Here is a 21,381-nt window from a genome sequence, read left to right as displayed (position 1 = left end):
GTAATACACTGTTACTATTAGCTATATTGGGCGAGTGTAAAAGTCCACCGCTTGACGAAGAACGTGAACGAAGCAAAACACGACAAAGTGAGACGCAAAACGTATCCGAAATGCGTCGGGGACTCTATCGTTGCATCTCACTTTGTCGCGTTTCTCGTTTCGTGATGAACTACAACACGTGCCCAATTAGCCAATAATAACAATGTATCTGCGTAAGGGCGCAACAGTCGCGTCACTACTGACACGAGTGGACGATTTCCCTTTCTTCTATGGCTTCTTGGCTTGTAGAACAGTAGGCAACTTCTGGTTTGTCGTTGATACCATTTTTCGTAATCCGAAAAGACTCAAAGGGATTACGAAAGTAACTATCGTAATTAACTAACATAAACACTTGTTACCATTTGCCGTATTCTCTTATTTGTTCTCCGACTTTTCTTTATATTCCGAAAATGTACACGAACCAACAATTCTCGAAGACTGCGTCAAGTATACACATACGAGTGGTCCGTCAAGATCTGAAAACCGTTTGTTAGACAAAAAAATGTTTCGTACAAAAGTTGCGAAGTATAAAGTGGAACACTTTTCTCCGCTTTGCTTTTCTATCGAGACACGAAGAACACCTTAAATTTTTCAATCGTAATGATAAAATTTGACTCTGCTATTGACAAAAGTATGAAAAACTAAATAAAAAAAACACTGCCCGAGATATTACCCTTTGATGAACGACAATAAACTTTCATGAATGTAAAATTTACATTCTTCAGTCTCGACGCCACTGGATTACTTTCTTCCGGCATTTAAAAGACAAAATCTATCGCGAACTACCAGCGAAACTTTGGTACTTATTCGTAGACCACGGACGTGCTTTGGTTGGGGATCATTTTGAACATCTTTTACGTTGAACATTGTTTAACGAACATTTCCTGGTTAAGTATCAGTTTTCGAATCCATGTATCCTTATAAAGTTTTTTACTCGGTTCTTCGTATTCTTTACAATATCGAAGTGAAATTTTATTTCTCTGTAAGACTTCTGTATCTCGATAAAAAAGAAAGCAACATTAAAGCACATTAATCATAGGTAGCAGTGTGCACTCCACTTCGTATCCTGTAACTTTTTTTCGAAATATTTCTTTACGCAACAAACAGTGTTCAAGTAATGTAGCTGACGGATCTTAGTGAATCCGTATGTATATACATTTAATACGTACGACTGTTTCGTAATCCGCAAAATGTTCTTTGTCGTTCACTTTGTTCGACCCTTCTCTGATTCAGGGTTACGCGCTGTGCGTTCTCGACTACGACTTCCTGATTCTGGACAATGCGTTCTTGGTCCATCGTCCTGGTATCAAAATCTTCAAAAAGGATGCCCACCGGGAGATGCTCACTGCAAAGACGAACGCGCTGATCAAGAAGATAATCATACCAGAATTGAAAATTCTTTACGGAACGCGGAAGGGTTGTGCTGTGTAGCCTGTGGAGATCCGGGCACGACTCGTGCTCCACAGGTGTCCTTCTGTGAAGGGGCAGCACCTGAGATCATCCTTGACATCTAGAATGTTTAAGACGCGGCAAAAGATCAATGGAACTCGAGCTTCTTCTGGTCACGCATGGTTTCGAAGATCGTGTTCGCAAATGCCCATCGAGATTCCCCGATGGCCAGGAAAACTCAAGGAGCGTCCACTGTGATTCGTAGAAGTTGCCCAAAATGATGCCAACTGAACGGTGACGAAAGTATAGATCATTAGTTACGATCACGAGAGGCAGCCTCGCGTTTCGAGCGAAACTTCTCTTGTAACTAATCTTGTTAGTTCCTGTAACGAGTTACACATCGCATTCACTGTTTATCATGACTGACTTCTTCTGTACAGTAGAAAACTGTGACGGCAGCGTAAAGACAGAATGAAAATAGCGATGAAACTAACCGATGCACAGACTTAACCCCAACGGTATGAGTGTAGAAATGCTTCTCACGATGATCATAAAATTTCCTCCACTGCAAAAGAACCTTACTATAAATATTTTTCACTCGAGATACAGTTTAGGGAGTACGGTTGTACATATTAGTGTTTAAAATGGTGCCTCGTATTATATTTGTACATCTACATTTTTTGTAGTTTTCAGTGATCATATGCATTTTATCTCATTCCACGTTTTCTCTGGCTATTGTGCTTTTTTTTGTGAACAGAAAAGGATGAAACTCGCATTAGCAAGCGAATATGTGTGCAAAAGTATGCCAAAATGGTAAGCTGCTCAAAGTAGATACAGTCAAATAAACCGAACATCCAGAATGAAAGGAAATACTGTACATACGTTTCATACCCTAAAATTTTTATTCAAATGGTTAATTCATATAATATGAGTAGTTTTTGGAATATTGATTATCTCATTTGAGTATGCGATCTTTTAATTAGTTTTAATGGTATATATTACAGTAAACATCAATTCTACACTTTGGTTAATAATCTTTGGTTCCTCTAATTTTATAGGAATTTATTTATGATTCCCGACGTATAAGATAATTAGAATTTGAACCAGAATACCATTTGTTATTTACCTCACTGCCGTATTTCTAATTTTCCAGATATAAAGCAAGATTCCATGAAAAAAAGGCCAATTTAATCCTTAAACGACGAACCACACATAAGAAAAGAGATGGTCGTTTAAACTGTTTTGCATTTGGTTGTATAATGCATTTTCTAAACTCATTGAGAAAAAATATTTTAACAAAAAATACAGTTTAGTTAATTTTTTTTTTTTTTAAGCACACATTTCATTTATATCCAATGAGCAAAAAAGGAAACACAGATTACTATGTAATTGTATGCTCCCTCCTGTATTTTTATTCACATTTGATGAAAGACCATACATTCTCAATATCATACCTGTATAAGCCATCTTTTCCAAAACTCATACTCTTTTGAAGTAAACATTCCTGTATGAAAATGCACGTCGTTTAAGGATTAATTGACTATTTACTCTAGCCGACTTTATTTTAATCTAGTACATTTATGTGTCAGAATATTATGTATCTTAGTCAAAGCAATATGAAACCAAATGCATGCATAAGTACTGAAAAAATGTGCATAGAGCATAAATGTAAGTTGTTGCAAGACAAACATTGTATTACAACGGTAAGTCACATGCAAAATTTTTTTCAATTTACCCAGTACTTAAAATTTGTTTCCCCATTTTTGTTCTTTGACAAACACAATAAAAATAATCGAACAGAGACTATTAATGAATCAAGAAACATTTACTCTCCAAGACTGAGGAACGTTTGATAACAATTTATTAGGACAGTTATCCTAAAAACTTTCAATTAATAAACGTCAAGTCATTAGTTATTTAATGATCCTTTAATTAGTATAACTAATTAAGATATAACACGTTGTTTTATACACTTCTTTTTATTTCTGTCAAAGAGAATTGGTGCTTCCAGTGATAATAATTCATCACAATGTTGACAAAAGAAATGTTGCATTGATTTTAGACATTACAGAAATTTGACTATTCTTTTTGCTGGATTAGCAGATTTTATTTTGTAACACTGTATATATTATGTATCAATACTTTTTCTTGATAATACTAAAAAAAATCATGTGTAAAACAAATTTAAACGTTGGTGAGTTAAAACTAATACAGGAAAGTTGTATTATGTCATTACAATTTTGCATGGTATTATATGATCAATTTGGAAACTCTTGTCAGATCTTAAACTGTGTATGAATGAAAAATGTGTATGTACACACACCTTTAAGTATAAGTAAATAAGTATGATGTAACTGTTACTATTTTACACGGATTAATTAGAAACTAAATGTGAGTTTTAATGTTCTAAAATAAACCTACTGTCCTGGATTGTTTGATGTGCCCAACTTTTTTAGATATTTACATTTTTTTTAATCTTTCAGTAAAATCAGAAAAGAAGAATATCATTTTCTACTGCAAAATATTATTTACCTTCAATTGTTTAAATATTATCTTTCCTTTTGTGAAAGATATTTTTTTTCTCTTCAATAAGTAACAATAGAAAATTGAACACTTTTAGCATAGAAAATTTATTATAATTCAATCATACAATTAATTTTAATTGTACTAATGAACACAGTATCGAAACAATGAGAGTGTTAAACAAACCATGACAGTAAATGGGTCAGAAAATAAAAAACTATGCGTATTCCATTGCTAAGAGTACTCTTGGAAGTCAAAAAACTGTGCCATCATTTTTAATGGCACTTAACAAGTCATTTGTTTATAATTTTCCTTGCAGGATGCCCCAAATTTCAATCTCTTAATTAACTTCAATAGTTATGAGTACTTTCAATGATATGATGCATACCAAATGCACACATTATAAATGTTATATATATATGCATTTATGCATACAATCACAATATTTTTTTCATCACCGCCCCGAATAATCTAAAAGGCCACAGGTGTACATACTATCACTATAATAAGACTTGGAAAACTACATAGTGAGGTCAGTAACGGACGTTTCAAAACACGTTCATTGAGGATATTTTGACAAAAGCAAAATGGTAACTCAATTTTTTTGTGATAACCCTAGGGCACAAATTAATTACTACTTCTATAATTATGCTTTACTAGCTGTAAAAAACTTCAAATTTTACATCATTTAGTAAATGTATGTTATAATTATGATTAGAAAAATTTAATTTTTGTAATTTAAACCTTGTGTTGAGTTTGTAGGTTTAAAGTATTAATAGATTTATCTCCAATCAAACGTAATTATATAATTGAAATAAATATGATGGAGCAAAATTTGAAGAAAATAACATTATCGTATTTATGGTAACGATACAATTAAGAGTAATTTATAATTGCAGAAATATATATAAAGCATTATTTGTTATAATCCATATATGAAAATATTAAACTAGAATTAATCCTTCACTTTCGAGGAGACTATCTTTTGTCTCTTATTGACATTCTTAATAAAGCTTGAGTAAAAATAATTAAACAAAGATATTTTACTTAAGCAAACATAAAAGTAAACATATAGATTGAACTGCAGTTTATATTAAAAGAAATTATAAAAACATAACTTCTGGATTAAAGTATGTTTCAGGAACAAAGTAGCATTCAAATTTATTTTGCAAGGCTGATTAATTCATAAGCCATAATTATAACCAGTAGATATTAATAATATATCTCAAAAATGTAGAAATGAAGTTTGTAAGTGACAATATTTTCATGTACGGAAAGACTAAATAGTGTTTATGTAGATAGTATCTTTTTCTTGAAGCGGAATTCTCTCACAGGATAAGTTCCTTTAATCCTCTTGCCTCCTCTTTTAATTTGTCGGGGCTGTGCTACTGTGTGTAATGATTGCTCGTAAATAATAATGTGTATTCTGTGCCTTATCGTCTTTGTCTTAATGCGTATGCGTGTACATTTGAGAGCAGTGTGTTTGATCTGAAAACACGCTAAAAAACCGACTCAATTATACAGAGTTAATTATAATAATGAGTATATTTCAAGGTGCAATAAATCTCTGAAGAATTCAACATTGTAAAAAATGAATTACATTATAAACATAACTAGTTATCTTATCATTTAAAGTTTTATACTTCTTCAGTTTATTAGATACTTTATAAATTTCCACAATACTTAAATAAGGCATAAGTTATCATAGAATTTGTACAAAAATTCTTCATAACTACTACTCAAAGAAAAATATAATGTATTTGGAAAATATTATAGACTTTTACTTTAGATACAAATTTTTACACTCCATTATGTATCTCAATTTTGTAATTCATTTTTTTTTCAATAAAATATTTTCCATTGATTTATAACACCTTAAGATTCATTTTTATCATTGCGACATACATAATAATGTATTTGTCATATAAATCAAGTTTATTAACGATACACTTTTCTTGTAATACTAATGAAAAAGAAGTGTAGTTAAGGTAGGCGAAAATTTCTTCTCTTATTGCATTCAGTTTCTTATTCCTACTTAGGATTGAAGGTTTCGATTCGTATCACTAAATATATCATCCACGACTGAGCACTTTGATGCAAATAAGTGCTAGACTGCAAAAGAATTACAACATTTTTATGGACAAGGATAAATAAAAACCTATTATGATTTAATGATAAGAATCATCTGTCACTACACATGTTATTCAACAATATAATACATTATACTTATGCATTCATGAGTATTTAACATTTTGTTGTTACTGCAATTTATTATGCATTTTATATTTTAAAAAGGTATTAGTAGTTTTAATTCATTAAATATTCATTTGACAACTTGCAATTTAAATAATTTCCTTAAATTACATTTGTTTAATATCTACAAAGTCAATATTGATCATATTTTTTAAATACATTGGCTCTGTTGAAAACAGAAATGTAAATAAATGATAGGTTTATAAATTGCAGTATTATTATTTCACAAAAATATACATCATTTTTATAAACTTTGAATATTTCATTTTGTCCTTGATCAAGTAAAAATGCATCAATAAAAAAAAGTACTTTGTGTTCAATTGTAAAAAAAATATGTATGATAATCCAACATCTTGAGAAACAAAACAGTATTCTGTCGCTTTTAGCATGTTATATTTACATTATTGTGATATATCATGAACATATTTGCAAAAAAGTGATTGTTTAAACAACAAGAAAGTATCTATTACTGCTACAAATAGAATCAATATTTAGCGTGTACATCTATTATGTATAATGTATAAACGTTTCTCTTTGAAAGAAAAAGTTCAAGGAACATTGTATCTTTACAGGTACATATAATATGTATATGAGTTAAGTATACTTGTAAAAATGTCTATAAATTATTAACTGTGCAATCAAAAACTGTGCGTATACAAAAATCTGACCTCACTCTGTCTCTGTAAATATGTAAAATTGTATTTTTCCAAATAACAGGATAGAAATATAAGGATCGTTTAAGTAACTTTTAAAGGAACTGGGTTATTTCTTAAACTGCCTATCCAAATTTATTAAGTATTTTGAAGTTTACCAATTTTACAAATCTTTAAAACATGATAAAGAAAACCACGTTAATTATCACAAGCAAGAAAAGTTCTGTAATTGAAACAAAATGCATAATAAATGGAAAATATTTGTATCAAAAAAAAATACCAATGGATATATTTACGTTGCATTTTCAATATGATCCTTCAAATAGTTTTCATTACAATATACGTTTTATACAAAATGTTTGAATATGGTACTTTTCTAAGCATGAAACGAAGGTTTACAGAATGGACTCTGTAAAGAAAGTATTTACTAAATGCATTTGTATATTTCAGTTTATTTAATTAAAATATACAGATTTTAAACGTGATCACACATTTGTTCGAGTTCGTCTTTTTCGACGTATTCTTAACCTGAGATAAACCACTATAAATTTTCACTCACTATACGTTCCTGTATTTGTGATAGATTTATTTTTTATGTTGACTCTCAGAAAATACTTCGTTTTCTTTACGTCCTATATAACGAATGTTAAATCTACAAGCGCAACCAGACGGATCCCTTTGATCCTTTACTACTCGTCCATTTTTTCCTAAGTATAATATAACTTTTGTCGTGTATATAAATAAACGCTACCAAAGATTTTTTTTTTTATTTCATCTCCTATGAGCATAATCATCTACATTTTCTTTACACGTACATAGACAATTCATAAATATACGTGTACTATATATGTATATATACATATATGTATAGTTACATATATACTTATATATTTATATGTATATACAGTGACACTGATTATATGTACCAAGAAGAGATTGTTAAAGTAAAATTTCTTTAAACTGTTATAGGTAATACTAAGATGGTTTTTATATGAAACGCATAACACTTTTGTGCTTTTAAAATTACTTAAATATATTTTGTTTGATGATTAATTCTTTATCGCAACAGTGAAAAAGTTGGACTGGAAAAGGTTTTCTTCTTGGTCCACACATAAATACACTTTTTACATATACATATACACATACATACATACATACATACATCATATATATATATATATATATATATATATATATATATGTACACATTTAAATGGTAACTATTGTAGGCACGTGTCATTATTTGTATCATACTTTTTCCTACTCTTTGATATAACTCTTGTTGCTCTGCACTGTCTATGATGAAACGTAAAAATATAAAAATATTGATAAATTTATATAAATGTACACTTCCTAATGTATATTTCATTTCTTTTATTTCTCAAATGGTCAAATAATCTGTGGACACAGTAAATTTCATTATAACAATATTATTTGTACAAAATATCTTCTATTCCATGAATCAATGTCAACTAAAATAGTTTCAAAATTACTATTGTAAGTTGTAAACACTAAACATTTACATCTCAAAATAAAATTATAGTACATAAATATGAATTTACTGTGTCGCTTTGGTCATTCCCATTATTTATAACACACATTTAACTAAATCTTCAACTTAAATTGTCCTGAAGTACATTTTGCACCATATAGTGCTAGCTACTTGCAAACTTTAAACTATCTTAAAGTAATACCACAAGTTCAAAAATCATTTTCCTAAAAAAAAGTAAATCAATGGTGAGTTTCTACTTAACAACTTAAGCACTTATCATAAAACGTCTGCATTTTGATCACTGTTTTAGTGAACAATTACTGTACATCTATAAACAGACGAGTTTGTCATTTAATTTATTCAACCATTTTTTTAAAATCCTCTAAATATAAATCCAAACTTTGTATAGCATGATAGACAGTCATTTTGTTGCTTTGTACAGAGCAGTCAACATTCAAGATTCTCTGTCATTGTTAAATGAATAATTAAATGCCTGCAACAATACTAAATAGAATTATGATCAACTATTGCCAGTCTTTTATGGTGAAAGGCTTACTTGGACTTTGGCTGCCTTTGTATAAAATTAAATATCAAAATTTAATGACTTCAAATGAATCTTCAATAGCCACCCTGTACTGAGCGCCAAAGCAGATCGCGATTACGTACCTACGTACTAAATATTTTATTTTTTAATCTTACTGTAAACAAATTATATCCTTTTTTACTTAACGGCTCGCTAATCCCCTTAAATTCATTTTCTCATAGAAAACTGTATCATTTAAAGGAATCATTGGGAAAAAGATAATTTCTACAAATACACATATACACACTCTACCTGTCTCTTCAATGCAGTCATTCTCTTTCTCTCCAACCTCTCTGATTATCACACACTTTATACATATATCCATGTACTTTCTTAACTTCTCTTTCTATAATTAACACTTTGATAAACTACTCAAATATTTGAAAGAATAAAATTATGGAAGGAGTCTTTTTGTATTAGTTATACTGCTGAATTGATTCTATCTAGGAAAGTAAAGTGGCAAGGAAATAGTTACAATTTCATAACAAAACTTGTTTGTTCAAAACAGTAACAGTTTGCTAATTGAGAAACAGGAACAGCATTTTACTTATCTCTGAAGAAGCAAGATAATGCTGATTTTCTAAAATCAAAGCCTATGATCATGTTGCAGAGTGAAAAAAATGTATTATGTTTAGACAATTACATGCTGTTGACAACAGTAAAACATTGCATAGTATGAAATCCATTGCAACATACTCGAAATACGTTTAATCAGAAAACACACATGCAAATTTCATTTGTTTTCCTTTTTTTCTCAAGTAGGACATGTAAAATGAAAGAACACGTTATATTACTCAATTAGTGGCTACATTATTGCTAACCATTATTTAAATGTAAAAGTATGCAAATATGAAAAATATGATCGATTTTTTACCCGTAACGTGCCGTGGAAGTCATAAAATACCGCTGCTGTATCGATAACAAACTGCTATTCTTCTTCATGGTTTCATATACACAATTACTTACTATCAATAAAGAATTCGAGGGGAGGTCAAAAATCCATTAAAATGATAGAGAAAAAAATTTAATCTTTCTATGAAACTGTTGGTCCACCAAATGCAAACCCAATTTCGCAGAAACATCTGGAAAGTTGTCAAGACAAACAATCTTGTCTACAGCATGTTTGCACTTATATGTTTCCAGATAAAATGCAATAGTATAGACGAAAATATCTTAATCAGCATACCTTTCAAAGAGATAGAAAGTAATATGCAGGATAAAAATAATGAGGGTATGAGACAATACCCTGTGAACAAATAACATAATTAAAATGTTATCCTACCTCATTTTCCAAGTCGCTTAATGCGAGATCGCGTACTTAATGATCTAGCACTCGGATTATAGGGTGATTTTACTCTTTTAGCCATTCCCGAACTAGAATTACATCCTGTACTCGTAGGACTAATCGTAGAACACGTCCCGTTCCCAGTATTACTACTAGTTTGCTTAATACTGGACGACAGGGAGGATGATTTTACTCTACTCGACTGCAGAAATCCATTATTATTAGATTGCTTTAGTTTACTTGGCAAAGAGAGCCGATTTTGTTTTCCCAGTCCGTATTGATGTACTAATTGTGCAGATATTGTATGACCAGTTATGTCTACATTACGCGAACGTAGAGTTTTTACAGGGGTCGCGGCAATAGTATCCGACCTAAAGAGAAATATATAAAATATTTAACGTGAACATAAATTTATTATACAGGAAAGTAGGAGACTAGACAAGTAAGCAAACAAACCTAAGCCAACGTTGTGGAACGGTTGTACTATCCGAAGAACCTATAATAGACACCGTTCGATTTATCCTCCGCTCGTTACAACTAGTTGATCGATTACTTCTCCCCTGGTCCCATTCTCTTGCACCAAGACTAGCAGCCCACAGTTGCTTTAACAGACCTTTAATAGACGGCCTTCGAATAGCCTTCACTGGCGTAGCTTTTTTCCCCAAACTTCTTTGGTAGGTATTTAAAGAAGAAAGTCTTTCCTGTATAGGTACAGTGGTAGCACTTCCTGTGGAACGAGTAATGTTGGATTCTGTAGAAGACCAACTCAAATTACTATTTGCATCCTTTGTGGCCTGATTTGCTGGATCGTTCTCATCAACAGGATTTGGTCGATCTTCAGAACGCGTCCGCCTTTTGACACGGGGTTCTTGTAATATACATGCTTCTTCAACTGTACTAATTACACCTTGTGATATTGCACTATGTCTTCGCTTAGTACCAATAGCACTATCAGTCGTTTTACTTGTAGAGTTTCTTACATCTTCTTCCACTGTCTTCCCTGTTACAGACACTTTTGTACCACGTGACTTAAACCTTGAATTAACGTATGTTTTTGATTCCAGAGATCCTGATTCTACTGTGTTTCGTGAATGCGAATTTAAACTGTGCCTTCTACTCCTTGCGTTTCTGACTTCTGTTCTAGATGCAGAAAATAATATGTGCTGTTTATGACGTGATCCATTTAAAATCTTAGCTTGTACTTCATTTTCATTGCAAGCGGTGCTTCCCGAGGTAATTCCATTATTCTTCTCAAAAGTAGTACCAACATGAATGGAAGAATGTGTATTATCACATTCACCGGAAAATGCACTTTGGTGTATCACATTCAAAACATCAGGCTGGTCGTTATTTTCATCTTCCAATTCAAGAGATTGTTGCGGTTTTAAACCATCCTGATAAAGTGATGTATTAGCAACTTCACATTGGTTTTCTAATGCTTCTCTTTGTTCTTGGTCAAATCTTTCAATTTTTTCCAATGGGATTGTTTCTAATTCTTTATTATCTAATTCTACATTTTTCTCTACTATTTCATGCGATATTGTTTCTGTAATTCTAAAGCTTTCATCTTCAAAAGATTCCTCAGCACTTGAGTATGTTGCTTCATCCTTTGATTGATGGCTTATATCAAGATTTTCTACAATTTTGTTTACAACCAATATTTTTTCCGACCTTGAATCCTCATTACTTTCTTCAGTTCCACCTGAAAAATCTGGTTTATTAAAATCAATATTAAGATTCGCCATTGGTGGTCTTGGTACATTTGGAGTTCCTGGGGCACAGTTAGGTTTTTCCACGTTTTCAATATCAAATGTTGCTGCAGGAGTATGTACACTCTGATGTGCCAAGACACATTCCTTCTGACTCAATAAAACCTACAAAGAAAATAGATATATTTGAACAAGAATTTAGATTATATTTTCTTTAAATAACAAAAACTTAAAAAATTTACATCTAAATACCTCACTACGAGATGGACCAGGTGGATCTAACATTAATGTGACCACACTTGTATTATCTGCGCGTAACCTTTTTGCTGACCACCTTTCTAATGCTCTATCTACTAAACTTTTTGATGGATTAATCCACAATTGAACATTATCAGTTTGCTGTTCAAATAAATAAACACAAATACATTATTAATTTAAATACATTGAGTATTTAATCTTCATTTAAATAATTTCTTAATATTAGAACTACCGATGACGAACGTATTCTTATTTGCACCAGATCACATACATATCTTTGAAAATAAGAAGGGTGAAAGGCAAATTAATTTAAAAATATAATTAGTTTTCTACTTCAATAATTGTCACCAAATATTTCTGTGAAAGTATCATCAATAATTGAATGATTTTAAAAAGAAGTTAACAGGTCAAATTAACAGCTTTGGTAGTTCTAGTGTTAAATAATAGCCTTACAGTTGTATATGAAAAATTTATTAAAACATACCCCATTACATGTTTGTTGAGAAGCAATCAGGTGTTTTTCATTATGTCTATCTGCAGCTTGAACAATGGCCACTGCAGCCTGTGGTGTTAACATGTTCCACAAACCATCTGTTCCAAAAATAAGGCAACGATGTGATTCAACATCAATCGCAACTACTTTAACATCTGGTTCTGGAGATACAACAAAAGTATCTAATTCAGAATTGTAACTCCAAAGATCACCTGTAAAACACAAGGTACATAATTATGCAATCACTTACAAAATATCAAGAATATATTACTATTCTGTCAAAGGAAATGTACCTAAAGATCTAGCAACAGCAAGAAATGGAATTTCATCTATATGAGTTGATCTTCGAACCGGCCCCTTGTGACCTATACGAGGTCTGTTCCATACAACTCTTGGAACACCAGATTTACTGACTACTTTACCCCCAGATTCTTGTATCCTCATCATTTCTGGCCCACTTTCTGGCTTATGATCCTTAGTTAATGCCTTAGCCCGCCATTGTGGATCACCATCTACTTGATATCCCAATATTATGCCAGAATCACCTACATGGCCTATATAAATCTTGCCTTTGCGAATGAATGCTATGCTAGCAGTCGTCCCTGCCGTAGATGGTAGTCCAGATGCGGTTCTTGGCCACTTGTCTGTTACAAAAGTAGATCTCCATCAAGATACACATCCAGCAAGAATAATTTCAGTGAACCGCTCTCTCGAAATTCTTAATTATGCGAGCAGCAAATTGATTACAAAATAATCAACGATATTAAATGTTTTCTTTCAACTAATTTTTCATTGAGTTCAAATTTTCAGGTTAGCTCGGATTACATAACCTAAATTCTAACCTAATCGAGCACAGGTGGTGGGGGAAATACGCGGGACAATGACAGAAATTCTTCAACAAACCATAGATACGTTATATTTTTAAACGAATACGTTCGAAAAGCATTCAAAATTCAAAGGAACCGCGGAAAACTACGAAACAACGGAATAGGAAGTACCAACGAGTCTCTTACCAAGCTCCCGCCACATCGCGTAGTGCGTGTTCATGTATCCGTCTCGGATAGCTCGAAGTACGTCTTCGTCGCGATCACTCCAAAAGTTCTTTTGCTTCACGATAACGTTCATCAGATGTTCCTTGGCAAAAGTAGCGGCTTCGCCACCACCGTGACCGTCGAATATTCCGAAGAAGGCATATTCCAAGTCTTTGTCATCCGGTGTCGATTGAAAGGCCACGCTGAACATGTCCTCCATGTACTTACGACCGCCCTGGTTACAGTGTCCGGTCACTCTTAAGTTAACCCCAATACTCAACGGCATGATGGACACGCCGGTGACACGGGACGCCAAACAAGACAAGACTTTCTTCCTTTACTACGCACTCGTCCAACACGTACACGGGAACGGAAGCCTCGTATTTACTGGGCAGGTCCGCGCGTAGCTCGAGGGACGCACGCACACACACTCCAACGATCATGGCCCCACACAGCACAATGACGTTGCGTGCAAAGGAGTAGGGCAAGAGGGGTCGTCCCCTCTACAATTTCACCGTCACCAGCGCGCCGCGCTGCGTCTGACGACGTTTCTCGAGAATCTTCAAACGGAAGATTTTCGAGCGGCGTAAGGCCTCTTTCACACTATTGCTTTTTCCTCGCAAGATGGTTCGTTAAGAAATCGGTCCGCTGAAATCTTTGGACAACTATAAACAAGTGTTAATTCAAATACTTGTGCATTTGCTGCATTATAGTCAGTTTCCGTTTGAGAATGACGAGTCTGTTATCGGCGCGCTATCCAATCGACATCTCTAACGTCTACTATCGAATCGTCGGAATAAACTCGGGTTAGGTTTAAGTTCATAATGCTTGAGTTTGTAAAAGCCAATGGAAGACTTGTTTAGACATGCCGATGATTCATCGAATCAGACAGCTCAGTTGGCTGTGGGATATCAATAAGCAAGCAGAATGTATTTATAAGATTTTATATTATATTTCATTTAATTCAACAATTGTTATAGTGAAGTGCACATCGATTACTTGATTAATTCAAACAAATGGCGACTAATATTATAGGATAAAACACCGCAGGTAATATGACTGGTTTCACCACATGGTTCCATCAAACTGTATACAAAGTTGTAATTTTCAATGTATAAATAACAAATGTGTGTGTGTGTTATTTATTAATAAATCTAGATTACTCTGGCACTCACACGATTGTAACTAGGTAACATTTATGTATATAAAATCATATCTGGTTTTTCGAAATTTGATTGCCTTAGATCATCTAAAGTTAAAATAAATAATAAAAATATTTGAAAAGGAAGTAATTTAGAAATAAGAATTTTAAGTATATCAAAATTTTCCTGGAATTACTTTGTTGCAATTAGACAATAAATAAAGAACTGACAAACGTTTCTTATTCATGACGTAAATGCGACCAATTCGCTGAAATGAAAGCTTAAACTAGCTTCGCCGGATCAGTGTGTACGCTCCAAGGCCTTCGCGTTATTTGACCATTAAAAGAAACGGAAGTGTGAAATGAGCTTAACACGCTTTTCCTTGTCTTTTTCCAACCCCTAAATATTTCTATGTTGAAGCGCAAATTATAGGAATCAAATAGCGATGCAAACTTCTCTAAACCGATACCATTCCCATCAATACCTACACAGTATTCGAAATTTTCGACCTACATTACACGATGTATATAAATTTGAATCAATTCGCGCGCAGAAAGATCCGCGCGGGAATCTATCAATAACATATTGCGTACGAATTTAATAGTCGGTGAAATGTTTTCAGTTGTATGTATTTTCAAGGCAACTATTTTCGTTAGTTCTATTTTCATGAAGCATATCATGATCAGGACATACTGGGATCTACAGCTATTATAGAGTATTTGATAATCACGGTTCGATTTGCCGCGCTGCGAGCTTAACTGGGAAACTACATGCGTTCATGAAATTTCCAAAAACTCTCCGTAAACAGCAATACGGTAACATTACCTCGGTTATATTACGCTCATGAACGAACGACTACCACACGCGGAGCGTATCGCTCTCCCCTTTCGTTCCAACCGCTCCTTGCCGATCCCTACCACCGTGGAAACTTTTACCTCATCCCTTACACCGCTGAATCCCCGACCCAAGCAGCCGATCAACGTTGGTGCTATTCATGCCGCGCATCTCGACTCACGCAGTTGCTGGGTTGCCGCGTTTTCTCTTTTCAGCCTGAACTTTCTTGTCCAGCTGCGGACTCAATCTCGCCTTCGCGAAATTCTTTTCGTAATGATACATTGTAAAGATCGATTTAATAAAAATTGATCATACATCATTTTTTAAATTATCTTTTCATTATGCCATCTAAAAAGAAAATAATACAAAATAATATTAAGAAACGTGTAAAATATTTATTGAAGCGTGTAATAATTTGGTCATTCTCGGATTTAAGTTTCCCTCTTCGTTTGAATATTCGTAATTTAATGTTCACGTATGATACGTATATGTCAAATATGATCGAAGGATACGTTAGATGGTTGTTTAAATAACATTTAATATCGGTTTTATTCGTGCGTTAATCAAGGAAGTATGTAAGAAATATCGCGGTGTATGAAGTGGAAAGCAAACATTCTGTTTTGTCGAACGATGTAGTTATCTCTTTCCAAGAGCAAAACACACGGCACGTGTTTGAACTTGCTCACACGACAATCCGGCAACGCTGCGCTTCTCGTTCAAAATAGCACTCCCAGCTGGCGGCTTTCGCTTAACATCCGATAGGCTGTGATTCGATGGGGCTCGTTTTGATTTGCTGCGAAAGTAAAAGCAATTTAATTAACATTTTATTTCACAGTTCAATTTATAATGAAAACCGAGAACAAAGAGTTTTCATGATTTAAAGAGTATTGACAATACGGTTGATATGTGTCATGGATTACATCATCTCCCCAAAAAGATGGCTGTTCCTTTCCGCTTAAAACAGTTATGCGGCACTACGCAAGTCAATTCCTGAACTATTTCTTTTAGCATGTATTAATGTAATATGAACAAACCAATTTAAGAGATTCTAGGAAAAGGATCAACGAAATAGCTTCACGATTGTATATCTATTTTTATTAGATAACAAAATTTATAAAATTAGAAATTTTAGATTTGTGTTTTAAACTGATAGAATGGTAATTGTGCTACCATCTATCAGCAACTAGTAGAATTACAGAAGGATGCAAAAAAATTAAGAAGTCTATAAAAATGATTTTCAAAGTCGATAACTGAAACGTATTTAATTTACTAAAATATGATAAAATTAGGAATAATTCGAAGTGCGTAAAAAATATAATCGACGGTTGATTATCCTATCGATAATTAGTACTCGTTTCTATAAACGCTTAATTAAATGCACAATAACAAAGACTTGAAAAACTTAACATAATAAGCTTAACATCATAAATAAAATTTTTATTTACTTTTATACACAGAATTTTACGAACTATCCTTTTGCAGAATGATAGTCTCAACAATTTTGAATGCCAAATTCCTGGCCATCAGGTTGAATCATGTGGCATTCTCCTTCGAAACAAGTCTGTGCAGGTTCAATCGTATTCGAGCAGACATACTTAAGGCATCTCTAAAGCACTGACGTGTTACTAAACCAAATACATCGATTGTGCTATACAATCGTTCCGTTTAATACATTCGACCATTCTATATAAATACTTTTCCCGATGTAATTACTATTTTTATATTATATTGTGTAACAAGAGATAGACTCTTGTATTTGTGTTAAAAACCATAACTCAAATTAATGTTCTATGGTTTAGTTTTAGAAAATTTTAACGATCAACTGGTACACTAACGATTTTCTCTTACAAGTGCAGTTATTATGATCCAAACAAGTGTTTTTTTAACAGGATTGAACTAAAATTCTTAGCGTGAAATAGGAAATCATAAACAGCTAAAACTACTGACTCGAAAAAGTGTGCACTGCCATAAGATAGTCCTCCTATAGTTATATAAATCGATGTATAAAAGAATAAAAACTTCCTTATTTTAAAATTTTCATACTATGTATTAGTTAACATTAGTTTTTACACTGCTATATGTTTAATATCATACTTCAGGGTAATTATTTTCAATCTAACAAATAAAAATTTTAAACTTTCTAAATATAATTAGATACATATATTTAACAATAATCTTTTTGTCTTCGAAATTATTTAAAAAATAAAAAACTACATTATTATTGCATACAAAAATAAATAGTATCCAGTTTTGAACGAATAAATTTAGAAATTCTGTATTATTTACGTTAGAAAATTATTTCATTAATGTTATTTTATGTTACTGCAGTAATTAGGAGCGATATTGTGAAATTTTATATTTTTCAGTTACTACAAAATTACAAATTTAGTGCTTCAGAATAAACTGTGGAGATGGTATGAGGTAATACGAGGTAAAAGAAGAAATTATTGAAACTTGTGCATCTACGTAACAATGAACAAACGAATCTTTATTTAATATGTTGGCGCGTAAAACTTGTAATTTAAATGACGGTTTATTCGTAGTTACTTGTAGACACCGCTAGTCGCGCTTCAGTCATGGCTTGTAGCGATCCGGCTGGTAACAGTTACGTTCCACTTTCCTCGCGATTGCCATCGTAAGGAAATCACTGTGCATTTCAATAAAATCAAAAATGCTATAGCCATCTAACGGTAAAAGGAGGTAAACTGATCCATACACTGATCGATACACTGAATGTATATTGTGATATTTTCAAGGGTTAATTTAGTATGATCCCTAGATATTCACTAGTAGAGTAGTCCTTATTGTCAAGAATTAAAATCAGAATCATCAGTTTTTTTTACTGCAGCAAATTTTATCTTGCAATACCAAGAATTAGTGGGTACTACGAACTAATTAAATCTAAAAAGTAGTGGGAATAATTCTGCATCCTAAATCTGGTGTAAAAAGCGGAAAATACAGTTATTTTTAAGATTACAAAACGACTTCTGATTTGTACTATTTTTAGCTACTTTATTGATCTTTTGTCAAATTACGACTCTGTTACTAGGAATATCTTGCTTAGATTTAGGTTCATTGCACCCGAACAATATGTACGAAAACTATGAAGTACATTGCGTTTACAATTGAAGTGGAGTTTTGCCATTTTTTAAAATATAGGATTAGGTAGGTAGGTAGGTAACTTACCTTCTGACGCTTGTTGCTAAATGTAAATAAGAAGAGTCAGAGTAGATTGGTCACTGTCCCTGTTCGATTAAATGCGTTTAATGCGACAAATTTTCATCTGTAGTTCGATTTGAAGAGTCGATGCAAAGTTGGTCCAAATATTCGAATATATGTTGATTCGATTTACATCTCTAAAAACAAATGTAATTGCGTAAATTTTATCCAACAACGTGAATTTCATAGTTCCTACACACACTTACGATCATGCAAAAATTTACAAATAATTTTTGTTTAAATTATTAAATAAAAAAATGTTTGCTCTGTTTTGTCACTGAACTCGCTTGTAATAATGTAGCAGTTAGTTTATTTCCTGACCGTCACATGTTTATTCTATGTCTACCACACACGTCAGTTCGAGGTTCAGCAATGTTGGGCAAATTATACTTAGAGTTAGAATTGCAAACGAGATTAAACGCGATTTAAATTAGTGTTACCAATTATATTATGAATATTAATCGTGTTTACTTGCAAGATAGCGTTGCACCGATCGTTTTGTTTTTAATACTGCAATTAATGAGTATTGATCGCGTTTAATTTAATGTAGTCTCAAAAAATATTGTAACAATAAGTTCTATTTATTCTCAAATATGAAACTTGGAACATTTAGCGACATGAAACTAAGATTGATTTAAATGTTACTGTTACCCTAATATCTATCAACAATTTTTCAAGTCCCACATTATATTTTCAGACCCCTATTCTATAATATGTAATTCATATTTTAATAGAGGAATAATCTACCAACACTTGTATGAAAGGAAAAAAACATCAATTAGTTGCAGCTATAGCGCAACATAACCTAACTTTGTTTCGCTTAAATTTATTTAACTTCCTAATTCACAAGATAATTTTAATATTATGTTTGAGAAAAGTAATCTTTTTTACTTATATAAATGTATTACAAAATATATAAAATGTAGGAACTTCCACAAACGTGATACCACAGGTCACACAGCCTCTTGATATACATATGTACATAGATATGTGGATACCTACTTTCAGTGTTCAAATTAACATACATCTGTATAATTATAATTTTACAGAAATATTATCTATTTCTGTATTTTACTTTCTTTTATGTAAAATAGTAGAAAGTGATTTGTTTCGAAAAAAATATGGAATAAAATGTTTTTGTACAAACCACCGTTCTATCACTCATTTAAATATTTTATTTTACATATACCAATATTATATAAATAAAGAATAACAATACATAATAAACTTTTATGAAAGTAAAGACAAATTCTGAATATTTTCTTTGTGGTTGTATTTTCTTAGTGTAATGGATAGTTTAAAAAGAAACTGTCGTGAAAATATTTTATAAAAATGAACCGTAATATTAGAAAAATAAAATTATTAAAGACGTGACACATTTTTACACTTTCATACATGAATATAGGAATAAAGCGTTTCGTTTTTTCCTTAAAATACATTATATAAAATACAGTTGCGTATAATTCATAATTTTAAATTATACTATCCACGTTAAATCTGAAAAAATTTATACAAGCATTAAATCTTTAACGCATGTGTTAACGCAACAGAATTTTCAGTTTTTTTAACAATCCACTAGGTGGAACCAAGAAGGTAATACAATTCACTTCGATCTATCTATCGTGATTTATTTCAAAATACGACAAATATAACACTAAGTAACAGTAAATAAAGTGCAGTTAATAAATATCTAAATTTTACATTATATTTAACAATAAGGTAACAGTAGATAGAGATTTCTAAATAGTCTAAAAGTAACGGTTCCAGTTTCCTAACCTATATTATTCGAAATTATAGCAAGAACAAAAATGGCAAGGGAACCAGACGAGGAATTAAGGAAGGCGTTTTCTCAGCTCCATGAAAAAATGATCGACACTACGCAAAAGTTGAAATTAGCTGATATACAGATTGAAAAATTAAGACGATCCAAACAACGTGCCGAACTTACTGTCAAAGAAATAACCTCTTATCCGGAGAACACGAAGACATATGAATCAGTCGGTAGAATGTTCCTTCTGGACGACATTGAGAATATTAAAACCGGTCTGGAGAAACAGATGAAGTCTGCCGACGAGAAAGTGAAAACTTTGGAGAATAACAAGACGTATTTGTCACAGAATTTGAAAGAGTGTGAGAACAATATTAGAGAAATGATTCAACAAAGGTTGAACAAAGATACGTCTGGTTAACGCTTCATTCTTCAATAAAAATTTTGTTTCATTATTGATCATCTATTTCATATTTTCTTTTCTTTCATTACTTTGTCAATTGAATTATCTTATTGCTGAATGTATAGATAATTATCTCATTGTAAAGTAAATAATAAAATAACTGCACAATTAAATACTTGATTATAATTAATTGTTTATTTTTTAAACATTTGTAATTAAGTGTATTTTCTACTTCAATTGTATTTTGAAAATATCTGTACGAACTGTAAAATATACAATCTGTTTTTATCACAGTCCATCTGTTAAA

General features: G+C 32.1%; 3 protein-coding genes and 1 long non-coding RNA gene across 8 annotated transcripts in view; 2 read left to right on the top strand and 2 right to left on the bottom strand.

Annotated features, from left to right (window-relative positions):
- Nucleotides 1-7,020, top strand: part of LOC143146799 (beta-1,4-glucuronyltransferase 1) — an 84,182-nt gene extending 77,162 nt beyond the window's left edge. For all 3 annotated transcript variants that reach the window (XM_076311442.1, XM_076311444.1, XM_076311443.1), the window contains one exon: nt 1,273-7,020. In XM_076311442.1, the coding sequence (XP_076167557.1) occupies nt 1,273-1,470 (198 nt within the window). In that variant the 3' untranslated portion in view covers nt 1,471-7,020. The remainder of the gene's footprint in view (nt 1-1,272) is intronic.
- Nucleotides 7,021-8,040: 1,020 nt separating this feature from the next.
- Nucleotides 8,041-14,571, bottom strand: Pp2c1 (protein phosphatase 2C). Its single transcript, XM_076313216.1, has 6 exons — nt 13,691-14,571; nt 12,971-13,321; nt 12,669-12,889; nt 12,179-12,325; nt 10,674-12,091; nt 8,041-10,588 (listed from the first exon to the last, which is right to left on the bottom strand). Exons 1-6 carry the CDS (start codon nt 13,992-13,994, stop codon nt 10,216-10,218), a joined length of 2,814 nt encoding a protein of 937 aa, XP_076169331.1. The 5' UTR covers nt 13,995-14,571; the 3' UTR covers nt 8,041-10,215.
- Pfdn1 (prefoldin subunit 1) lies at nt 14,191-21,254 on the top strand. 3 transcript variants are annotated; one of them, XM_076313218.1, is made up of 2 exons: nt 14,191-14,758; nt 20,701-21,254. In XM_076313218.1, exon 2 carries the CDS (start codon nt 20,712-20,714, stop codon nt 21,090-21,092), a length of 381 nt encoding a protein of 126 aa, XP_076169333.1. In that variant the 5' UTR covers nt 14,191-14,758; nt 20,701-20,711; the 3' UTR covers nt 21,093-21,254. The 3 variants fall into 3 exon arrangements, with proteins under 3 accessions (XP_076169333.1, XP_076169334.1, XP_076169332.1); XM_076313219.1 differs by lacking the exon at nt 14,191-14,758 and adding an exon at nt 20,349-20,496; XM_076313217.1 differs by lacking the exon at nt 14,191-14,758 and adding an exon at nt 20,483-20,622.
- LOC143146971 (uncharacterized) lies at nt 18,148-19,740 on the bottom strand. The gene is made up of 3 exons (XR_012992130.1): nt 19,110-19,740; nt 18,871-19,040; nt 18,148-18,331 (listed from the first exon to the last, which is right to left on the bottom strand). It is a non-coding gene; the product is annotated as an uncharacterized LOC143146971 (long non-coding RNA).
- Nucleotides 21,255-21,381: the final 127 nt, after the last annotated feature.

Source organism: Ptiloglossa arizonensis, chromosome 5 (genome assembly GCF_051014685.1).
Source record: "Ptiloglossa arizonensis isolate GNS036 chromosome 5, iyPtiAriz1_principal, whole genome shotgun sequence".
Lineage (NCBI taxonomy): Eukaryota > Metazoa > Arthropoda > Insecta > Hymenoptera > Colletidae > Ptiloglossa > Ptiloglossa arizonensis.
Note: the sequence above shows the minus strand (reverse complement) of the source record. Positions and strands in the feature narration are given on the sequence as shown.